General features: G+C 45.3%; 1 protein-coding gene across 1 annotated transcript in view; it reads right to left on the reverse strand.

Moving 5' to 3' along the window:
- LSM5 (LSM5 homolog, U6 small nuclear RNA and mRNA degradation associated) overlaps positions 1-16622 on the reverse strand; it is a 27843-nt gene continuing 11221 nt past the window's right edge. Inside the window, exons 4-5 of the mRNA XM_033930581.1 lie at positions 14060-14132; positions 1-114 (exon numbers count right to left, since the gene is read on the reverse strand). Of these exons, the coding sequence (XP_033786472.1) occupies positions 82-114; positions 14060-14132 (106 nt within the window). The 3' untranslated portion in view covers positions 1-81. The remainder of the gene's footprint in view (positions 115-14059; positions 14133-16622) is intronic.

Genomic DNA, 16622 nt, shown 5'->3' on the forward strand with positions numbered 1-16622 from the left:
AAAAAAAAGAAAAACTAGTACACATACTCTTCAATAGTTATCTTAAACAAAAAATCTTGTTAGATGATAAAAGGAATCCATTTATACTTCAGGCCCTTCTCCACCAGGTACCAACTGTAAAACAAAATTAAAAAGTTAAAGAATCAACAGTTTCAGTTTCATGAACTGTAACAGGTCTGTATGGTTGGGCAGCAGCACAGCTTATAGGTATGGGATAGCCATGTACAGTACTCCCCCATGAATTCGCAGTTCAGCATTTACGGTCTCAGTCACGGGGTTTTTTTCTTCTTCCTCCTGCTGCTTTCGAGGAGAAGCAGCAACTTGCGTCCATGTGAGAGGCGACTCAGAGGACACGGTTCCCAGCGCCTGGTGCTCATCTGTCCCCACCACCACCACCCCTTGTGCCGTGGAATCTTGCCTGCCAGCTGCTTCAGCGGCACCTACTACTTCCAGCGCAGCCGCTGTGAGGGAGATTGGGGAGGTTAGAGAGAGAGAAGAGCTCGGTGGCAGTTGCAGTGGTAGAGCGCACACATATGATGGAGCCTTCCAGCTGACGGCGACCAATTGCGGCAGCCAAAAACAGAGCAGGGAGGATATTTTTGTACCACATCCATTTTTCGTGGGTTTTCACTTTTCGCAGTCACTCCTGGATCGTAACCCCGCGAATTTCGGGGGAGTACTGTTCATGCAAAATATTTCCAGCAACGACTTCTCAGATACAAAGGAAACATTGGTACACACAAAAAATGCGCTAGATTTATAACAAATTTTATTTTCTTAGAGCAGCACATTCTTACTCTACCTTCGATGTCATAGGTAAGAAAGATGGATAATGAACAATAGTTAAAACTGTGTACTAATCAAAGTTCAAAAGTATGTTAAAATGGAACTGTTTATATCAATGTATAGAAGTAAAAATCTAAATACTTCTAACTACTAATACAAAAAAGGAGACACTCTGATCTAGGACAATGTCAGTGAGAGAGAGAGTGAGAATGAGAGAGAGAGAGACTCTTCCCTGGAACCAGAGCATCTAACAGCTGCCTCCACTCTTTACACTCTCTACCTAGCATCCTCTTCATTATGTAGGCATTCTACAGAAGTGTTTCTCAAACCTATCCTACGGTAGAGAATGACACGGTGACAAAATTAATCACCGTTCCCGTCTCCGCGGATAACCGTGGGAAACCATCTTCATGTCATTCTTTAAGGAGAGAGGGAAGAATCAGAGTGTGAATGGCCACAACCACTGACCCGCAAGCTTTGCTTTGAAGAATGCTAGTGTAGAAGGACCGTGGTTGAAATAGACACTAGAAAATGACATGGGATTATTTCCCGCAGTTATCCGCGGGGACGGGAACGGTGATGAATTTTGTCACCGTGTCATTCTCTATCCTACGGGACTACCAACTGATTGGGTGTTCAAGATCTCTCTAATGAATATGCCTGAGAAAAGTGTGCATACCTACTTACCTCCATTATAAGCAAACTTTTCTCAGGCATATTCATTAGACAGATCCTGAAAACACAACCGGCTGGTGGCCCCTCCTAGGACAGGTTTGAGAACCGCTGTTCATAGTTAACATGTCATATAGAAAGGATTCTGTTCCCCTGATCATTTTTAAAAATCATATCAGTTTAGGTTGGTTCAGTGACTAAAAGGAGGAACAATGTTTCAGGCAGGTTACGAGGGGCCACTGAAAAGCTCTCAGCCCAATCAACCAAGTTGGGGCAGTCTCACATCGAGGGCAATATACTTAGTCCAGTGATTTTCCACTTTTTTCATTCCATTGGAAAAATACAGAACGAAAAAAGTGGGAAAATCGCTGGACTAAAACCCTCTTATACAAAGGCACGCTAAGCATTTTAGCGCAGATTTAGTGCATGCGCTAACGCGTCCATAGAATAACATGCATGCATTAGTGTTTAGCACATGCTAAAAAGCTTTGCGAACCTTTGTAAAAGAGGGGGGTAAGTGTATAGCCTTCGATGGAGACTGCCCCAACTTTGTTGGTTGAGATGAGAACTTTTCAGTGGCCCCTCGTACTATAAAAAGTGGACTCTCACGGATGTTCTGTATGATGAATGCATTATGGATGAGGTGGAAGGCTTAGAAAGTGAGGAGGCACATTACAGAGAATTACCGAAAGAACATAGGATGCAGGAGACATACTGGAGAGAATAAAAGAGAAGGGGGCATTAGTAAGGGTGAGGGAGAGGTTGTCACCTGAGCTGAGCTTATTTCTGTGGGAAATGAATGTAAAAATAGAAGACTACACACACTTAACATTTTACTGCAATCCTTAAGCTAAAGTGCTAAGAAGTAAAAAAAACAAACAAACCCCAAAAGTAAACTAAATTTTAGCTCCTCCCTGCACTGAAAGGAGATTTCATATGCAGGTCTTTTGTATATATTTATATACAAAACATAAAATTAGCTCACTGCTTTATTTCCTTTATGTATGTTATAATGCCTCTGTATCACTCAATGATGCAACTTCACCTGGAGTTTTGCGTTCAATTCTGTTCTCTTATCTCAAGAAAGATATAGCGGCACTAGAAAAGGTTCAAAGAAGAGTGACCAAGATGATAAAGGGGATGGAACTCCTCTCATATGAGGAAAGACTAAAAAGGTTAGGGCTCTTCTGCTTGGAAAAGAGATGGCCGAGGGAAGACATGATTGAAGTCTACAAAATCCTGAGTGGAGGAGACAGCACAGTTACTTACCGTAACAGGTGTTATCCAGGGACAGCAGGCATATATTCTCACATGTGGGTGACGTCATCTACGGAGCCCCGATGCGGAAGCATTTTCAAGCAAACTTGATTGAAGATTTAAGTTTGCTCTGCTGCTCCACGCATGCGTGCCTTCCTGCTCCACTAGGGGGCGCATCCCCTCGTGGTCTCCAGTTCACTTAACTAGCAAAGAAGCCAACCTCGGGGAGGTGGGCGGGTTGTGAGAATATATGCCTGCTGTCCCTGGATAACACCTGTTACGGTAAGTAACTGTGCTTTATCCCAGGACAAGCAGGCATGATATTCTCACATGTGGGTGACCTCCAAGCTAACTGAAAAGGGATGGAGGGAAGTTGGCAATTTAAGCAAATAGATTTCCCAATACCGATTGGCCGAACCGGCCATCGCTTCTGGAAAGTGAGTCCAGACAGTAGTGGGAGGTGAAAGTATGAACCGAAGACCACGTGGCAGCCTTGCAGATTTCCTCAATAGGTGTGGACCTGAGGAACGCTACGGAGGCTGCCATCGCTCGGACCTTGTGTCCCGTTACTCGACCATGCAGCGCGAGACCAGCCTGAGCGTAGCAAAAGGAGATGCAATCGGCCAACCAGTTGGACAAGGTGCGCTTGGAAACTGGGTGACCTAACCGGTTTGGGTCAAAGGACAAAAACAATTGTGGGACTTTCCGGTGTGGTTGAGTGCGTTGGAGGTAAAAGGCCAACGCTCTCTTGCAGTCAAGAGTGTGGGGCGCCACCTCTCCGGGGTGAGAGTGGGGCTTGGGGAAAAACACAGGTAAGACAATGATTGAGATGGAAATCAGACACTACTTTAGGCAAGAATTTTGGATGAGTGCGGAGTACCACCTTGTCATGATGGAATACAGTGAAGGGTGGGTCCGCTACCAGAGCCTGTAGCTCACTAACCCGCCGAGCGGAAGTGAGCGCAAGCAGGAAAATCACCTTCCAAGTGAGGAATTTTGGATGGCATTTGTCTAGGGGCTCAAATGGGGGGTTTCATTAGTTGAGCCAGAACCACGTTAAGGTCCCAAACCACCGGAGGAGGTTTGAGAGGAGGGTGGACATTCAGAAGACCCTTCATGAAGCGAGAGACTAAGGGATGGAGCGAGAGGGCTTTCCCTTCTAGGGGCTGATGAAAGGCCGCAATCACACTGAGGTGTACCCGAATGGAGTTGGTCTTTAGGCCAGAGTGAGATAATTGAAGTAAATAGTCAAGGACCAGGGGGACGGGAATCGATACCGGGTCCTGGCTGTGAGAGGAGCACCAGGCTGAGAATCTGGTCCACTTTTGGGAGTAGCAGGTTCTCGTCGAGGTCTTTCTAGAGGCCTCCAGTATCTCCTTGACTGATTGAGACACGGGGAGAGAAGTCAGGGGGAAAGAAACCAAGCATTCAGATGAAGAGATTGAAGATTGGGATGTAACAGTGAACCCTGACCATGTGATAGTAGAGAGGGAAACCGAGGCAGAGGTAGTGGATCTCTGACACTGAGTTGAAGTAGAAGGGAAAACCAAGGCTGGCGTGGCCAGCGAGGAGCAATCAGGATCAGGGTGGCTTGCACCGTTTTCAGGTGGACCAGCGTCCGCAGGATCAGCGGAAACGGCGGAAGCGCGTACAGAAGCCTTTCCTCCCAGTCGAGGAGGAAGGCGTCTGCCTCGAGCCGGTCCGGGGAGTACATCCGGGAGCAGAAGAGAGGCAGCTTGTGGTTGTGGGGGGATGCGAATAGATCTATTTGAGGCGTCCCCCACGTTTCGAACACCTGTCATAGGGTCTGAGAGTGCAGTGACTACTCGTGTGGCTGGAGGAGGCAGCTGAGTCTGTCCGCCAGACAGTTTTGTTCTCCTTGTATGTACACCGCTCGAAGGAAGGTGTTGTTGGAGATTGCCCATTTCCAGAGGCGCAGGGCTTCCCGACAAAGGGACCAAGACCCTGTTCCCCCTTGTTTGTTTACGTAGTACATTGCTACCTGGTTGTCGGCTCGGATGAGAACCACCCGGTCGTGGAGCAGATGTTGGAAAGCTACAGCTGCGAGATAGATGGCCCGAAGCTCTAGCACGTTGATGTGGCAGCGACGGTCCTCTGCTGACCACATCCCTTGAGTGCGTAGGCCGTCCAGATGGGCCCCCCCAAGCGAACTCCGATGAGTCCGTGGTGAGTACCTTGCTGTGGGGTGGGGTGAGGAAGAGCAAACCTTTGGAAAGATTTGAAGAGTCGGCCCACCAGCGGAGCGATCGTTGCAAGGAAGGCGTCACTGTCACGGGGCGGTCGATCGGGTCCCGGTCTTGACGCCATTGAGAGGCCAGGGTCCATTGAGGGATTCTCAGATGGAGGCGGGCGAAGGGTGTGACATGGACGGTGGAGGCCATGTGGCCTAGAAGAGTCATCATCTGCCGAGCTGATACCGAGGTCAGCAGGGAGATCCTTCGACTCAGACTTACTAACGCCTCTAGACGCGGAGGGGGGAGGAAGGAACGGAGGCGAACCGTGTCCAGCGTGGCCCCAATGAACTGTAGGGACTGGGAGGTGCGTAGTTGGGATTTTGGGAAGTTTATCTCGAACCCCAGACTCTGTAGGTAGATAATAGTCTGTTGGGTCGCTGAGACCCCTGGACGGGGCTTTGATCAGCCAGTCGTCCAAGTAGGGGAATACCTGAAGGCCCTGGGAGCGTAAGGTAGCTGCGACCACCACGAGGCACTTGGTGAAGACCCGAGGTGACGATGCTAGGCCGAAGGGGAGGACACGGTATTGTAGGTGCCAGTCCCCTACCTGAAAACGCAAGAACTTGCGGTGAGCGGGGTGCACTGGGACATGTGTGTACGCCTCCTTCAGATCGAGGGAGCAGAGCCAGTCACCCTCGTCGATCAGGGGGTAGAGGGTCGGTAGGGAAAGCATCCGAAATTTTTCCCGTACCAGAAATTTGTTGAGGCGTCTCAAGTCTAGTATTGGGCGTAGGTCTCCCATTTTTTTCAGTACCAGGAAGTAACGGGAGTAGAAGCCCTTCCCCCGTTGGCCGGGGGGAACCTCCTCCACTGCTCTCAGGCGAAGCAGGTCTCGAGCTTCGGAGAGGAGTAGGGGTAGCTGCGTCCGGTTGGGAGGGCAATTCCTTGGGGGGTTGTCTGGAGGAATGGCCCGAAAGTTGAGAGAGTATCCTGATGAGATCACGCCAAGGACCCATGCGTCCGACGTGACTTGTTCCCAGCAAGGGTAAAAGGCTTTGAGGCAACCCCCAATGGGAAGGAGGCCTGGGACTATGGCGGAGGGGATCCGCCATGCGGGCCTTTCTTCGACGGAGGGCCCGGTTCTGGAAAGTAGCGCACTGGGGGCAGGAGTCGGTTGGATGAGCGGCCCCCAGGCAGAGGATGCACCGGCGATGCGGATCTGTGATGGAAAGAAGCCGCTCGCACCGGGTGCACTTTTTAAAGCCGATCAAAGGCCGGGACATAGAATCGAAAGTGGCCACGGCTCGAGTAGCCACGCAGCCACGGGGACCCGGAAGCCTCCGGGTCGGTCAAAAATGAAGCAGGGATCAAGTTGAAAAAGAAAATTTTGCGCACAGCGACTTAATCGAGAAAAAACAAGAAAAAATCGCGGTGCTAGAAGGCAGTTGGGGCAGAGCCTGAAAAAACACGACTTCTAGGCTCGGCGGAAAATTTTGAACTGGAGACCACGAGGGGGATGCGCCCCCTAGTGGAGCAGGAAGGCACGCATGCGTGGAGCAGCAGAGCAAACTAAAATCTTCAATCAAGTTTGCTTGAAAATGCTTCCGCATCGGGGCTCCGTAGATGACGTCACCCACATGTGAGAATATCATGCCTGCTTGTCCTGGGATAATAGCAGACACTTTAAGTTACAGGGAAATACTTTTAAAACCAATAGGAGGAAATATTTTTTTACTCAGAGAATAAATAGTTAAACTCTGGAATGCACAGCCAGAGGTTGTTGTAAGAGCAGATAGCTTAGGTGGTTTTAAGAAAGGTTTGAACAATTTCCAGGAGGAAAAGTCCATAGTCTGCTATTGAGACAGACATGGAAGAAGCCACAGCTTGCCCTGGATTGGTAGCATGGAATGTTGCTACTCTTTGGATTTTGGCCAAGTACTAGTGACCTGGATTGGCCATCGTGAGAATGGGCTACTGGGCATGATAGAACATTGACCTGACCTAGTAAGGCTATTCTTATGTTCTATTATAATATAATTAGAGTTATATACAGATTATGATTAATCTTAAATAATAAAATGCTAGCCGCGCATGCGCACTTGCCTCGCGTGTTCCCTGATCCCTTTTCTGTCGGGATGTGGCAAGACAAGTGCGCATGCGCGCTTATTACGTCACTGAGAGCAGCGAATGCAGGAAGCGGAGTAAAAAAAAAAAAAAACAACTGAGCGAGCCGGGCCGCTGAGAAAGCGCGGGAGACCTGGCCCGGGCTGCAGACGGGTAAGGAGCTGGGGCAGTGAGCCTTCCCTGCGGCTGAAATGGAGCCTGGCCACCCTCCGCGACAGACCATAGGAGTCCGAGTCCTTTTCCGCTCACCCCCTTCACGCAGACCCGACTACCTTGGTGATTCAAGCAGCGTGTGCACCAGTCTTCACACGCTGCTTCGGGCCCTTCTACTTCCCTGATTTGCTCTGCTGCGTCTCTGATGATGTAATCAGGGACGTGCCAGAGTAAATCAGGGCAGTAGAAGGACCCGAAGCAGCGTATGAAGAGTGCTGCACCCGCTGCTTGAATCGCTGGGTAGGTAGTCAGGTCCGTGGGAAGGGAAGAGGGGGGGGGGCGCAAGGACTCTGGGGAGAATGGCAGACACCGGCCCTGTACTAACTCCCATGGACAGGGGGAGCAGGAAGGGGTGCTGATGGACAGGGGTGGGGGAAAAAGGAAGGGAGGCTTATTGCTTGACAGGGGAAACAGGAAGAGGTGCTGATGGACAGGGGGGAAAAATGAAGGAAGGCCTACTGCTGGACAGGGGGAGCAGGAAGAGGTCCTGATGGACAGGGGGGGAAATGAAGGGAGGCCTACTGCTGGACAGGGAGAGCAGGAAGAGGTGCTGATAGACAGGGGGGGGAAAGGAATGGAGGCCTATTGTTGGACAGGGGGAGCAGGAAGAGGTGCTGATGGGCACGGGGGGGGGGGAATGGAGGCCTACTGCTGGACATGGGGAGCAGGAAGAGGTGCTGATGGACAGGGGGGGAAATGAAGGGAGGCCTACTGCTGGACAGAGGGAGCAGGAAGAGGTGATGATGGACAGGGGGGAGGTAAAACAAAGGGAGAAGGGCTGCTGCTGGATAAGGGGAGCAGTGAAGGGGTGGTGGTGGACACAGGGGAGGTAAAAGGATGGGAGAATGGACAGGAAAAAGAGGCTAAGGAGACAGAGAGAGAAAGAAATAAAGACAAACACACATATATTCTAGCACCCGTTAATGTAACGGGCTATAAAGCTAGTATGTAAATATTTAAAGGAGTCAATTTATTGGACTTTGTAAAAATATGTATTAGAATTATTGCTATAAATTTGCATTTGAATTGTAATCTACTTTGAACCATTTTTAGTTATGCACAATAATTTAATTAGGATATTTATATTCCATCATCTTTAGTGCAGCTCTCAAGAACTAGAAAACAATCACAGGGCAATTGTCCTGATATTTGTTTTCCAAATTCCACAACTTACATTACAATTTACAGTAAAGGAAAACTCCTTCTCCACTCACTGTGATGCATCACACCACAGTATATGACAAATCTTTGCATGTAATAGGAATTGCAATGAAAAAAAATCATGTGACAGCATAAGTGATGGGAACATTTCGGACAAAATATCTTCCCCAAGTACGCCAATATCAATGCTAAAAATTAAAACCCTTAATTCAGGTGATATCTATATACCAAGTGGCTTTGTTTGACAACACTACTGGCATTCATAAAACACAAATTCCAATCAAAATTCTCATGGGCACATTAACAGCCATCAAACTCATTTTTAGGAAATCTCTAATAAAAAGGTCACAAGTTGTTGCCTAGTGTAAGCCTGTTAAAAACCAAGATATAAGAAAATCTTTATCAAACAAATCTAACAGAAACAAAACAACATATATAATATAACCTTTTCAGGCTGTTCAAAATTTGGAAGTACAAAAGCCGTCTCAAAATGACTCACTCACAGCTCATTGTGTAGACAAAACTGGATGGTACCACTTTATCCCCCAAAATGGTTACTTCTCAACAGTAAATCATATTACATTTGTGGAGAGTTTATTTCATGTCATCTGGAAAGAAATGTGTGGTATTTTACTGTCATCACAGTTAAATATATCGCCGAAATGTGTTCTTACCACCACCCTGTGCTAAGTCACAAGTGGCAAGTGCAACAGGACACCGAGCAGCTGTAGGCAGTCAACAGAATCAAAGATTGTAGATCAGGCAAAGAACACAAGTTAATACACTTTACAAATTAAATACAAGCTATAATTTAAGCTAGAGAATGCCACATGAGTATTTATATGTAGGGAAAATGAAAAAAAAAAACCTGTTCCGACATCCCACACAGGATAATAAACAATGCATCAGAAAACAACCAGCTCTTTGGCTTGTGTACACATGTTCTATATATTTAAATGGAATCACAAATTTATCTGCAGTTTTTCAAACTGATCAAACTGGTGCTGATTTGACCAGATAGCGATAAATCAAATGTTAATAAACCTTGAAAGCAAAATCAGGGTTAAGCAGGTGAGTGACCATGTCTGGTCAAATACTGGGTGCAGAAATCCAAACGCACCATACATTGGCAGAAGAGAAGAGATGATATACAAAGTTAGACAAGTTCCTGCTGAACTAGTACGCAGGTAGGGCTAGTCTCCGTTAGGGCGCTGGTCCTTGACCAGAAGGTCGCCGCGTGAGTGGACTGCTGGGCACAATGGACCACCAGCAGCGGTAATTCTTATGTTATGTTCTTATAGGTATAAGCTCTCTATCAAGATCCCAAAAGAGTAAATCAAATTTTATGCTGCTTGAAATGCTTATGTATAGACAAAGAAACAAAAAAACAGAGCAGGGGAGGTGATCGCCAGAGAAAGTTACTTCAACGTGAAGCATGCTGGATCTTTAGGCTAAATTCATTGAAGCCTACAGGTTTGAATAGCTCTGTCGGGCAGCATTCTTTTTTCTAAGTTTAAATTCTTTTAAAGTTTTTCACCCGTACAGAAGTCATTTTCAGCTGATTGGGTAAAAGTGTAATGACATCATTGCTTTTCAAACATAACTGTGCATGCTCAGCGTTCGATTGTTACCAGCGCCATTTTTGATATGCAGCGATATTCTAGCTAAATGCAGTGAGTACTATTTCAGTTTAATTTAAAGTTGAACAACTTGTGTATACCACTATTTGGTGGTTATTTCATAGCACTTATTCTCTCTTTTATAGTTTTCAAAAGACCCCCTGAAGAAGTCAAGAGAGGTGGCAAAACGGGTCCCATCGGGCTTAAACAACATATGATAAGCACCAAGATAGGTCCATTATTTTGTTTATTCATTTGATGCTGAACAGTTCTTGATATATTAAGCATTATATAAAGTTTTTTATACAAGCACATTTGAACCAGCATTTGAGAGGTTTTTGACCGATTAAAAGATAATCTGAACCTGCAAAAGCTATTTTGGAATCTCTATTCTATATTAGCGCAGGCATTTGAGGTCTTTTCTTCTCAATTAGTTTATCACCAGAGTTGTTTTTATGAACCCTGTTTATGACCTCTGTTAGCAACATTTTTGTTTAACATGAAGACCTGGCGAAGCTTGAAGAATAGTTTGAAATTTGGCAGCTAAAATTTAATGCTAATAAATGCAAGGTCATGCATTTGGGCTGCAAAAACCGGAAGGAAAGTACAGTTTAGGAGGTGAAGAACTTATACGCATAACGGAACAGCGGGATTTGGGTGTGATTATATGTGATGATCTTAAGGAGGTCAAACAGGTTGAAAAGGCAACTGTGCAAGCTAGAAGGATGCTAGGGTGAATAGGAATAGGTATGGCCAGTAGGAAAACAGAGGTATTGATGCCCCTGTATAAGACTCTGGTGAGACCTCATTTAAAATATTGTGTACAATTCTGGAGACCGCACCTTCAAAAAGCTATAATAAAAGATGGAGTTGGTCCAGAGGAAGGCTACTAAAATGGTGTGTGGTCTTCGTCATAAGGCGTATGGGGACAGAATTAAAGATATGTATACTTTAGACTAAGGAAAGGTGGAAGATATGATAAGACATGTTTAAATACCTATGTGAAATAAATGCGCTTGAGTCGAGTCTCTTTCATTTGAAAGGAAGGGAATGAGAGGGCATAGGATGAAGTTAAGAGGTGATAGACTCAGGAGTTAATCTAAGGAAATACTTTTTTACAGAAAGGGTGGTAAATGAGTGAAGTGTCTCCTGAAAGAAGTGATGGAGAGAGACTGTGTCCGAATTCAAGAAGGCGTGGGATAGGCACATGGGATCTCTTTGTGTTTCTCAACTCGGTCATGGAATACATAACATAACATAATTCTTTATTTATATAACACATATATGCCTTTTGGTTCATGGTGTTATACAAAAGAATACAACAAGGAGAAAAAAATGACATTAAATTGGTTAAACCACGAGGAAGTATGGCACACAAGATCTTCCTATCTGTCCTAGATAGGGATCACAATCTATGCTAAGGTGCCTAGAAAGTAATGATGAGAACTCTGTATACATAAGAGACAACAGAGTAGACAATATTAGGTTCAAATTAAAAGAAACAAAAGAAGATGAGAGCAGGAAAAGAATCGGAAGAGTACCCTCTTGCCTGTCAGGTTTTCAAGATATCTATAATGAATATGCATGAAAGAAATTTACATATAATGGAGGCAGTGTATGCAAATCAAGTTTATGCAAATTCAATGTGGGTACTCCAGGCAAGGGCAAGTGGCAAGGGGGTACTCCAGGACAGAGTTGAGAAACACTCTAGAGAGGAAGAGATAATGGTTACTATGGATTAGCAAACTAGATGGACCATTTGTCCTTTATCTGCCATCGTGTTTCTAAAACAGATGAGAGCCGTTTTAGTCATGTCTACGTTTTTCATTCTGGAGTATGCTATCACTGAACCTTCGCAAAACATGATTCATTCAGACATTCCTAAGCCTCTGTCCTTGACAGAGGAAACTGAAAATACTTTCCCTTGCTAAACCTTTTGTTTTCTTTTGTCATGAATGTAACTCTGCATTTGAGATCCTGACACAGAGCCATGCAGACAACACCTACTTGTTGCATATTACATATGCTGTGTGTTCCCAAAACACTTTTATTGCAAGTGACTTTTTTCCATAGATTTACTTAGCTCAGCTGTTACACCTCTGGCATGGTCCACATTGTCCAAATTAGGAAACATGGAGGATGTCTCATTTCTACTGCTTTCTGAAATCTGTTGAAACTTAAACTTAAATAAAAATCTGCAACAGGAAAAGCCCAAGTTACAGTATTTCAAAGCAATACTGGGAAAAAACAAACCAACAGACTATTTGTTGTCCATTGTGCTTTTCCTAGGAATGTGTCCCTCTGTGCCTTTTCTAAGGATACCGCACTTAGCTGAAATGCAGAATGCGGCCTCTTCTGCAGTGCTGAGCTACCAAAAGAACACCTTACCTTTAGTTATCTGTGAGAAGGAAGACAATTTGGTCTTCCAGAAAAATTTAAAAAGTTAAGGCACTTTTCCCACCTATTTATTTGTGCTACTGTACTGCTTTCAGTTTCACTTTTCACCTTAAGTTTAGGAGTCAGGTATTTTTGACAGATATTTGTTGTCCTCTCTTGAGTATAATGTAAAATTTATTCTATGTTAATTGCTCTAATCCTTCACAAGCAAGCTATTCAGACTGGCAAAAATGGGAAGATTTTGAAATAATTTACGTTAGATTTAGTCTTCATATACTTTGCCATAGATAATCTTCCCCAACCCAAATTTCACCATCAACAGTCTCACCCTGATCCCTACTGTCATTCATTTCTCTTTCCCTCACCTGCTCCCAACTAGTAAGTACAGTGATGCCTTGGAATCCGAACTTAATCCGTTCCAGAACACTGTTCGCGTTCCAAAGCGTTCGAGTTCCAAGACAATTTTTCCCATTGAAAATAATAGAAACTGGATTAATCCGTTCCTGGGTCCCACAAACGGAAATTGTAATAGTAAATTCACTGGATTTTAAGGTACAATATTAACAAATACAGTGGTACCTTAGTGGGGGCTGTACTGTAGGGTGCTCTTGTCACTGCAGGTTGTGTGGGTGGTGATGGTGCGCCCCCGCTCCAGGGTGCTGGCTGTAAATCAAACTGCCGCCACCGTCACTGATAGGCACCATTGGCCCTGCCGCTCCCAGACGCTGGCCCCCCAGGATGCCACTTCCCCCCTCCGCCGGGACTCTCAGGTGCTGGCCCACTCTTGCCAGACTCCCCCTGACTCTCATGCTTCCCCCAAGGCCACTGGCGCTGCTCCCTTCCTTCGCGATCGCCTCCTTCCCCCCCCCCCCCCACTGACCGGCCCTGGGCTGCTTCTGGGCCTTGAGCATATCCGCATGCTCAAGGCCTTCTGGATCTCACCCTCTCTGAGATTCTCAGTGAGGGTGAGATCCAGAAGGCACTGAGCATGCGCAGATGCTCAAGGCCCAGCAGCAGCTGGGGAGTGGGGAGGAGGTGATCGCAAAGGGAGGGAGCAGCGCTGGTGGCCTCGGGGGGAGAAATACTGCCGGTTCTCTGGGTCGGTACAGGGCATTCGTATTCCAAAGCAGAGTTCGGATTCCAAGTTGTTCGAGTTCTGGGGCATTCGGATTCCGAGGTACCACTGTATCTCTCTCCCCAGCTGTCTATCAGCTTCATGATGGATAGCCTAGAAATGTGTGAGCGTGTATCTCTACATACACACATTAATTCTGAAGATACTGGACATAGACCACCAATTATTGATCATGTCTTATGGTTTCACAGGCCACACGTGTGATCCAACCACTTAAATACACATGTTCAAAGCCCACCTCTTTTATCCACAGCAGCAAAGGATCAGTTCATGTTTTTTTACTCATCACCCTCATTCCTCCAATAGGGTAGGAATAGCAACTAGAGAAGCAGCATATCTTTAAGGTAAAATTAGGATGTCTGACTAACATGCAATAAAAGCTAATCAAGCCACTTTACCTGGACAAGTTATCAGCCTACAACATATCAATTAAAAAAAAAACCCTGTAAATATAAGGTTTGAGTTATTATTGTTGTGTATCATTCAGAAATGAGACTTACCATAGTAATATTATTGCCATTTAGTAAAATCTGATCCAATTTTGTGATCCTTCTTCCTTCTGGTGTGATCTCACTAATCAAATAAACAAAAGTAGAGTGAGTATGAAAGAGAGAGCGCTTTAATGTATAATGACAAGCAGAACTGATCAAACAGTAAACCAAGGTCAACACCATGGGCTTTTCAGACCTTTTCCAACATCTAATGATGATAATAATAAATCAACTGCAGAACTAGCAAGTTGTGACTATTTACTTGGGCAGATAGAAACTTCTATAAAAGTGCTTGCCCAGGCCACCTGTTGTGGATTTTATAATATAGAATTCATACAAATTACTAGGTGTAAAAGAACAAATCAAACACAATTTTAAAGAAGTGTCACTGCTCGGGACCCAGCTCACCAACAGAATGACTCCAATAATGATAAAAGATAGCATCGGCTTGTACAAAGAAAACAGAACTACCGGTAGATGCTACGTCAGGAGTGAAGAGCAGTAAAGTGACTCACAAGCCTGACTCTCATAGTAAACAAAAGATACAGGATAATTGAATTCTATGATAAAAGCTGTTTCAATGCATCTTTTTCACACCTATAAAAAGAAGCCTGGCTCATAAGAGACTTATGCCAATCAGCCTTTGAAATGGCTGTCAAACAAACCACACTGCTAGCCAGTAGCACATGGACCAGCTTTGTTTCTCTTTTAGTTGCTGAAAAAAAGCACAACCTCCCCCCAAACACACACATGAGAACTGAGGCTTGTGAAAGGCGGCAGAAGGACAGTTCTATCAATCCATTCTGCAGAGAAAAAGAAATGACTAAGGTTCACTGAAAATGAGATTAAACAGAGGGAGGGGAATAAAGGAGAGAAAGAACCAAGCACTGGCAGATAACATAAGGAACCCCTGTGGAAACTACACCAGAGTCTGCATGTCTTGTCATTACACCTAAAAAGCACACATTAGAACAGTGGTCTCAAATAGAGAGTGACATGGGGAAAAAATTTGTCCCCGCCACCGCCCCGTCCCCGCAACCACTGTCCCCGCCCCATCCCCGCAACTACTATCCCTGCAGAATCCATACAAGCCTCAGTACTGTAATATTTAGCTTAATCCTTCCTTATAAATCAAAGTTCTGGCTGCTGAACTAGAGAAGGAGATGTTCAGCTGGCAAGGCTCTGTTTATAAATGTTTATCAACACAACTAATATACTACTTTAGCCTAACGTAAAAAAAAATATATATATATATAATAAATAAATAGAATTTTTTTTTCTACCTTTGTTGTCTGGTTTCTGCTTTCCTCATCTTCTCATTCAATTCCTTCCATCTACTGTCTGTCTTCTCTCTGCATCTTCCATTTACTCCGTTACTGTGCCTCCCTCTTCACCCCCCCAATTGGTCTGGCACCCATCTTCTTCCCTCCACTCCCCCCCCATAGTCTGGTATATTTGTCTTCTTCCCTTCCAGCGTCTTCTCCCCACTCTGTCTTCCCCATTTTTTCCCTTCAGCGTCTTCTCCCCACTCTCTGTTCCCCATTTCCTTTCAGCGTCTGTTCATCTCCATCCCCCTTCAGCATCTGTTCCTTTCTTTTCCACCACCACCCTTCCCTCTCGCCACCTCACCGCCATTCAGCACCCCTCGTGTGGCCCGAGAATCTCCCTCCTTCCCCCTTACCTTCACGGCGCGTTTTAAGTTACTTTCCAGAGTAACTTGCTGAAGCCGGCCGAGCCTTCCTGCAGTCGCGTGCATCTGTGGGCGGAAGCTGTGTCAGAGGAGAAGCTTCCACCCACAGACACATGCAACTGCAGACAGGCTCGGTCAACTTCAGCAAGTTACTTTGAAAACTAATTCACCGCGAAGGTAAAGGGGAGGGAGGTATAGATAGATTCGGCCGTTAGGTAGGAAGGAGTGAGGTGACCGCGCGCGTTCCCTCCCTTAACTGCAGGGACAAAGCCATTCATTGCTACACAGGGCGGTGGATGGCCTTGTCCCTGTGCGTGGATGGCCTTGTCCCTGTGCATGCAGTGAGCACTTCCCTCCTCCCACCGTTTCAGCAGGCTACCCGCAGGTAACAGCCACCATGTCATTCCCTAGTCTCAAACTCACAGCCCGGGACCCTCAATATCATAATCACAAAAATAAAATAAAACAGTTTCTTGATCCTCTTTAGCTATAAATTACAACATTATTATTAAGAATTAACCAAAAGGAAAGATTTTTTTAAACTATAAAGAGTTTTACCTCATGCAAAATTGTCATTTCTTTAATAAGACATTAACTATTTTTTCTGAGGCCCTCCAAAAACCTACAAATCCAAAATGTGGCCCTGCAAAGGGTTTGAGTTTGAGACCACTGCATTAGAACATTCAAACAATAGATAATTTTTCACATTTATGACCCAGCCTACAACTAAGTGGCATGCAAGATATGATGCTAATACAGTAGACTCTCAGTTAACCGGCACCCATGGGGACTGGTAGATGCTGGGGGGAAAAAAAAAAGTAGTTTCTGGTTGCTTGAGAGTTACTATTAAAAATAGGCCTAATACCGTATCCTATACTCAGT

This window comes from Geotrypetes seraphini, chromosome 2 (genome assembly GCF_902459505.1).
Source record: "Geotrypetes seraphini chromosome 2, aGeoSer1.1, whole genome shotgun sequence".
NCBI classification, from domain to species: domain Eukaryota; kingdom Metazoa; phylum Chordata; class Amphibia; order Gymnophiona; family Dermophiidae; genus Geotrypetes; species Geotrypetes seraphini.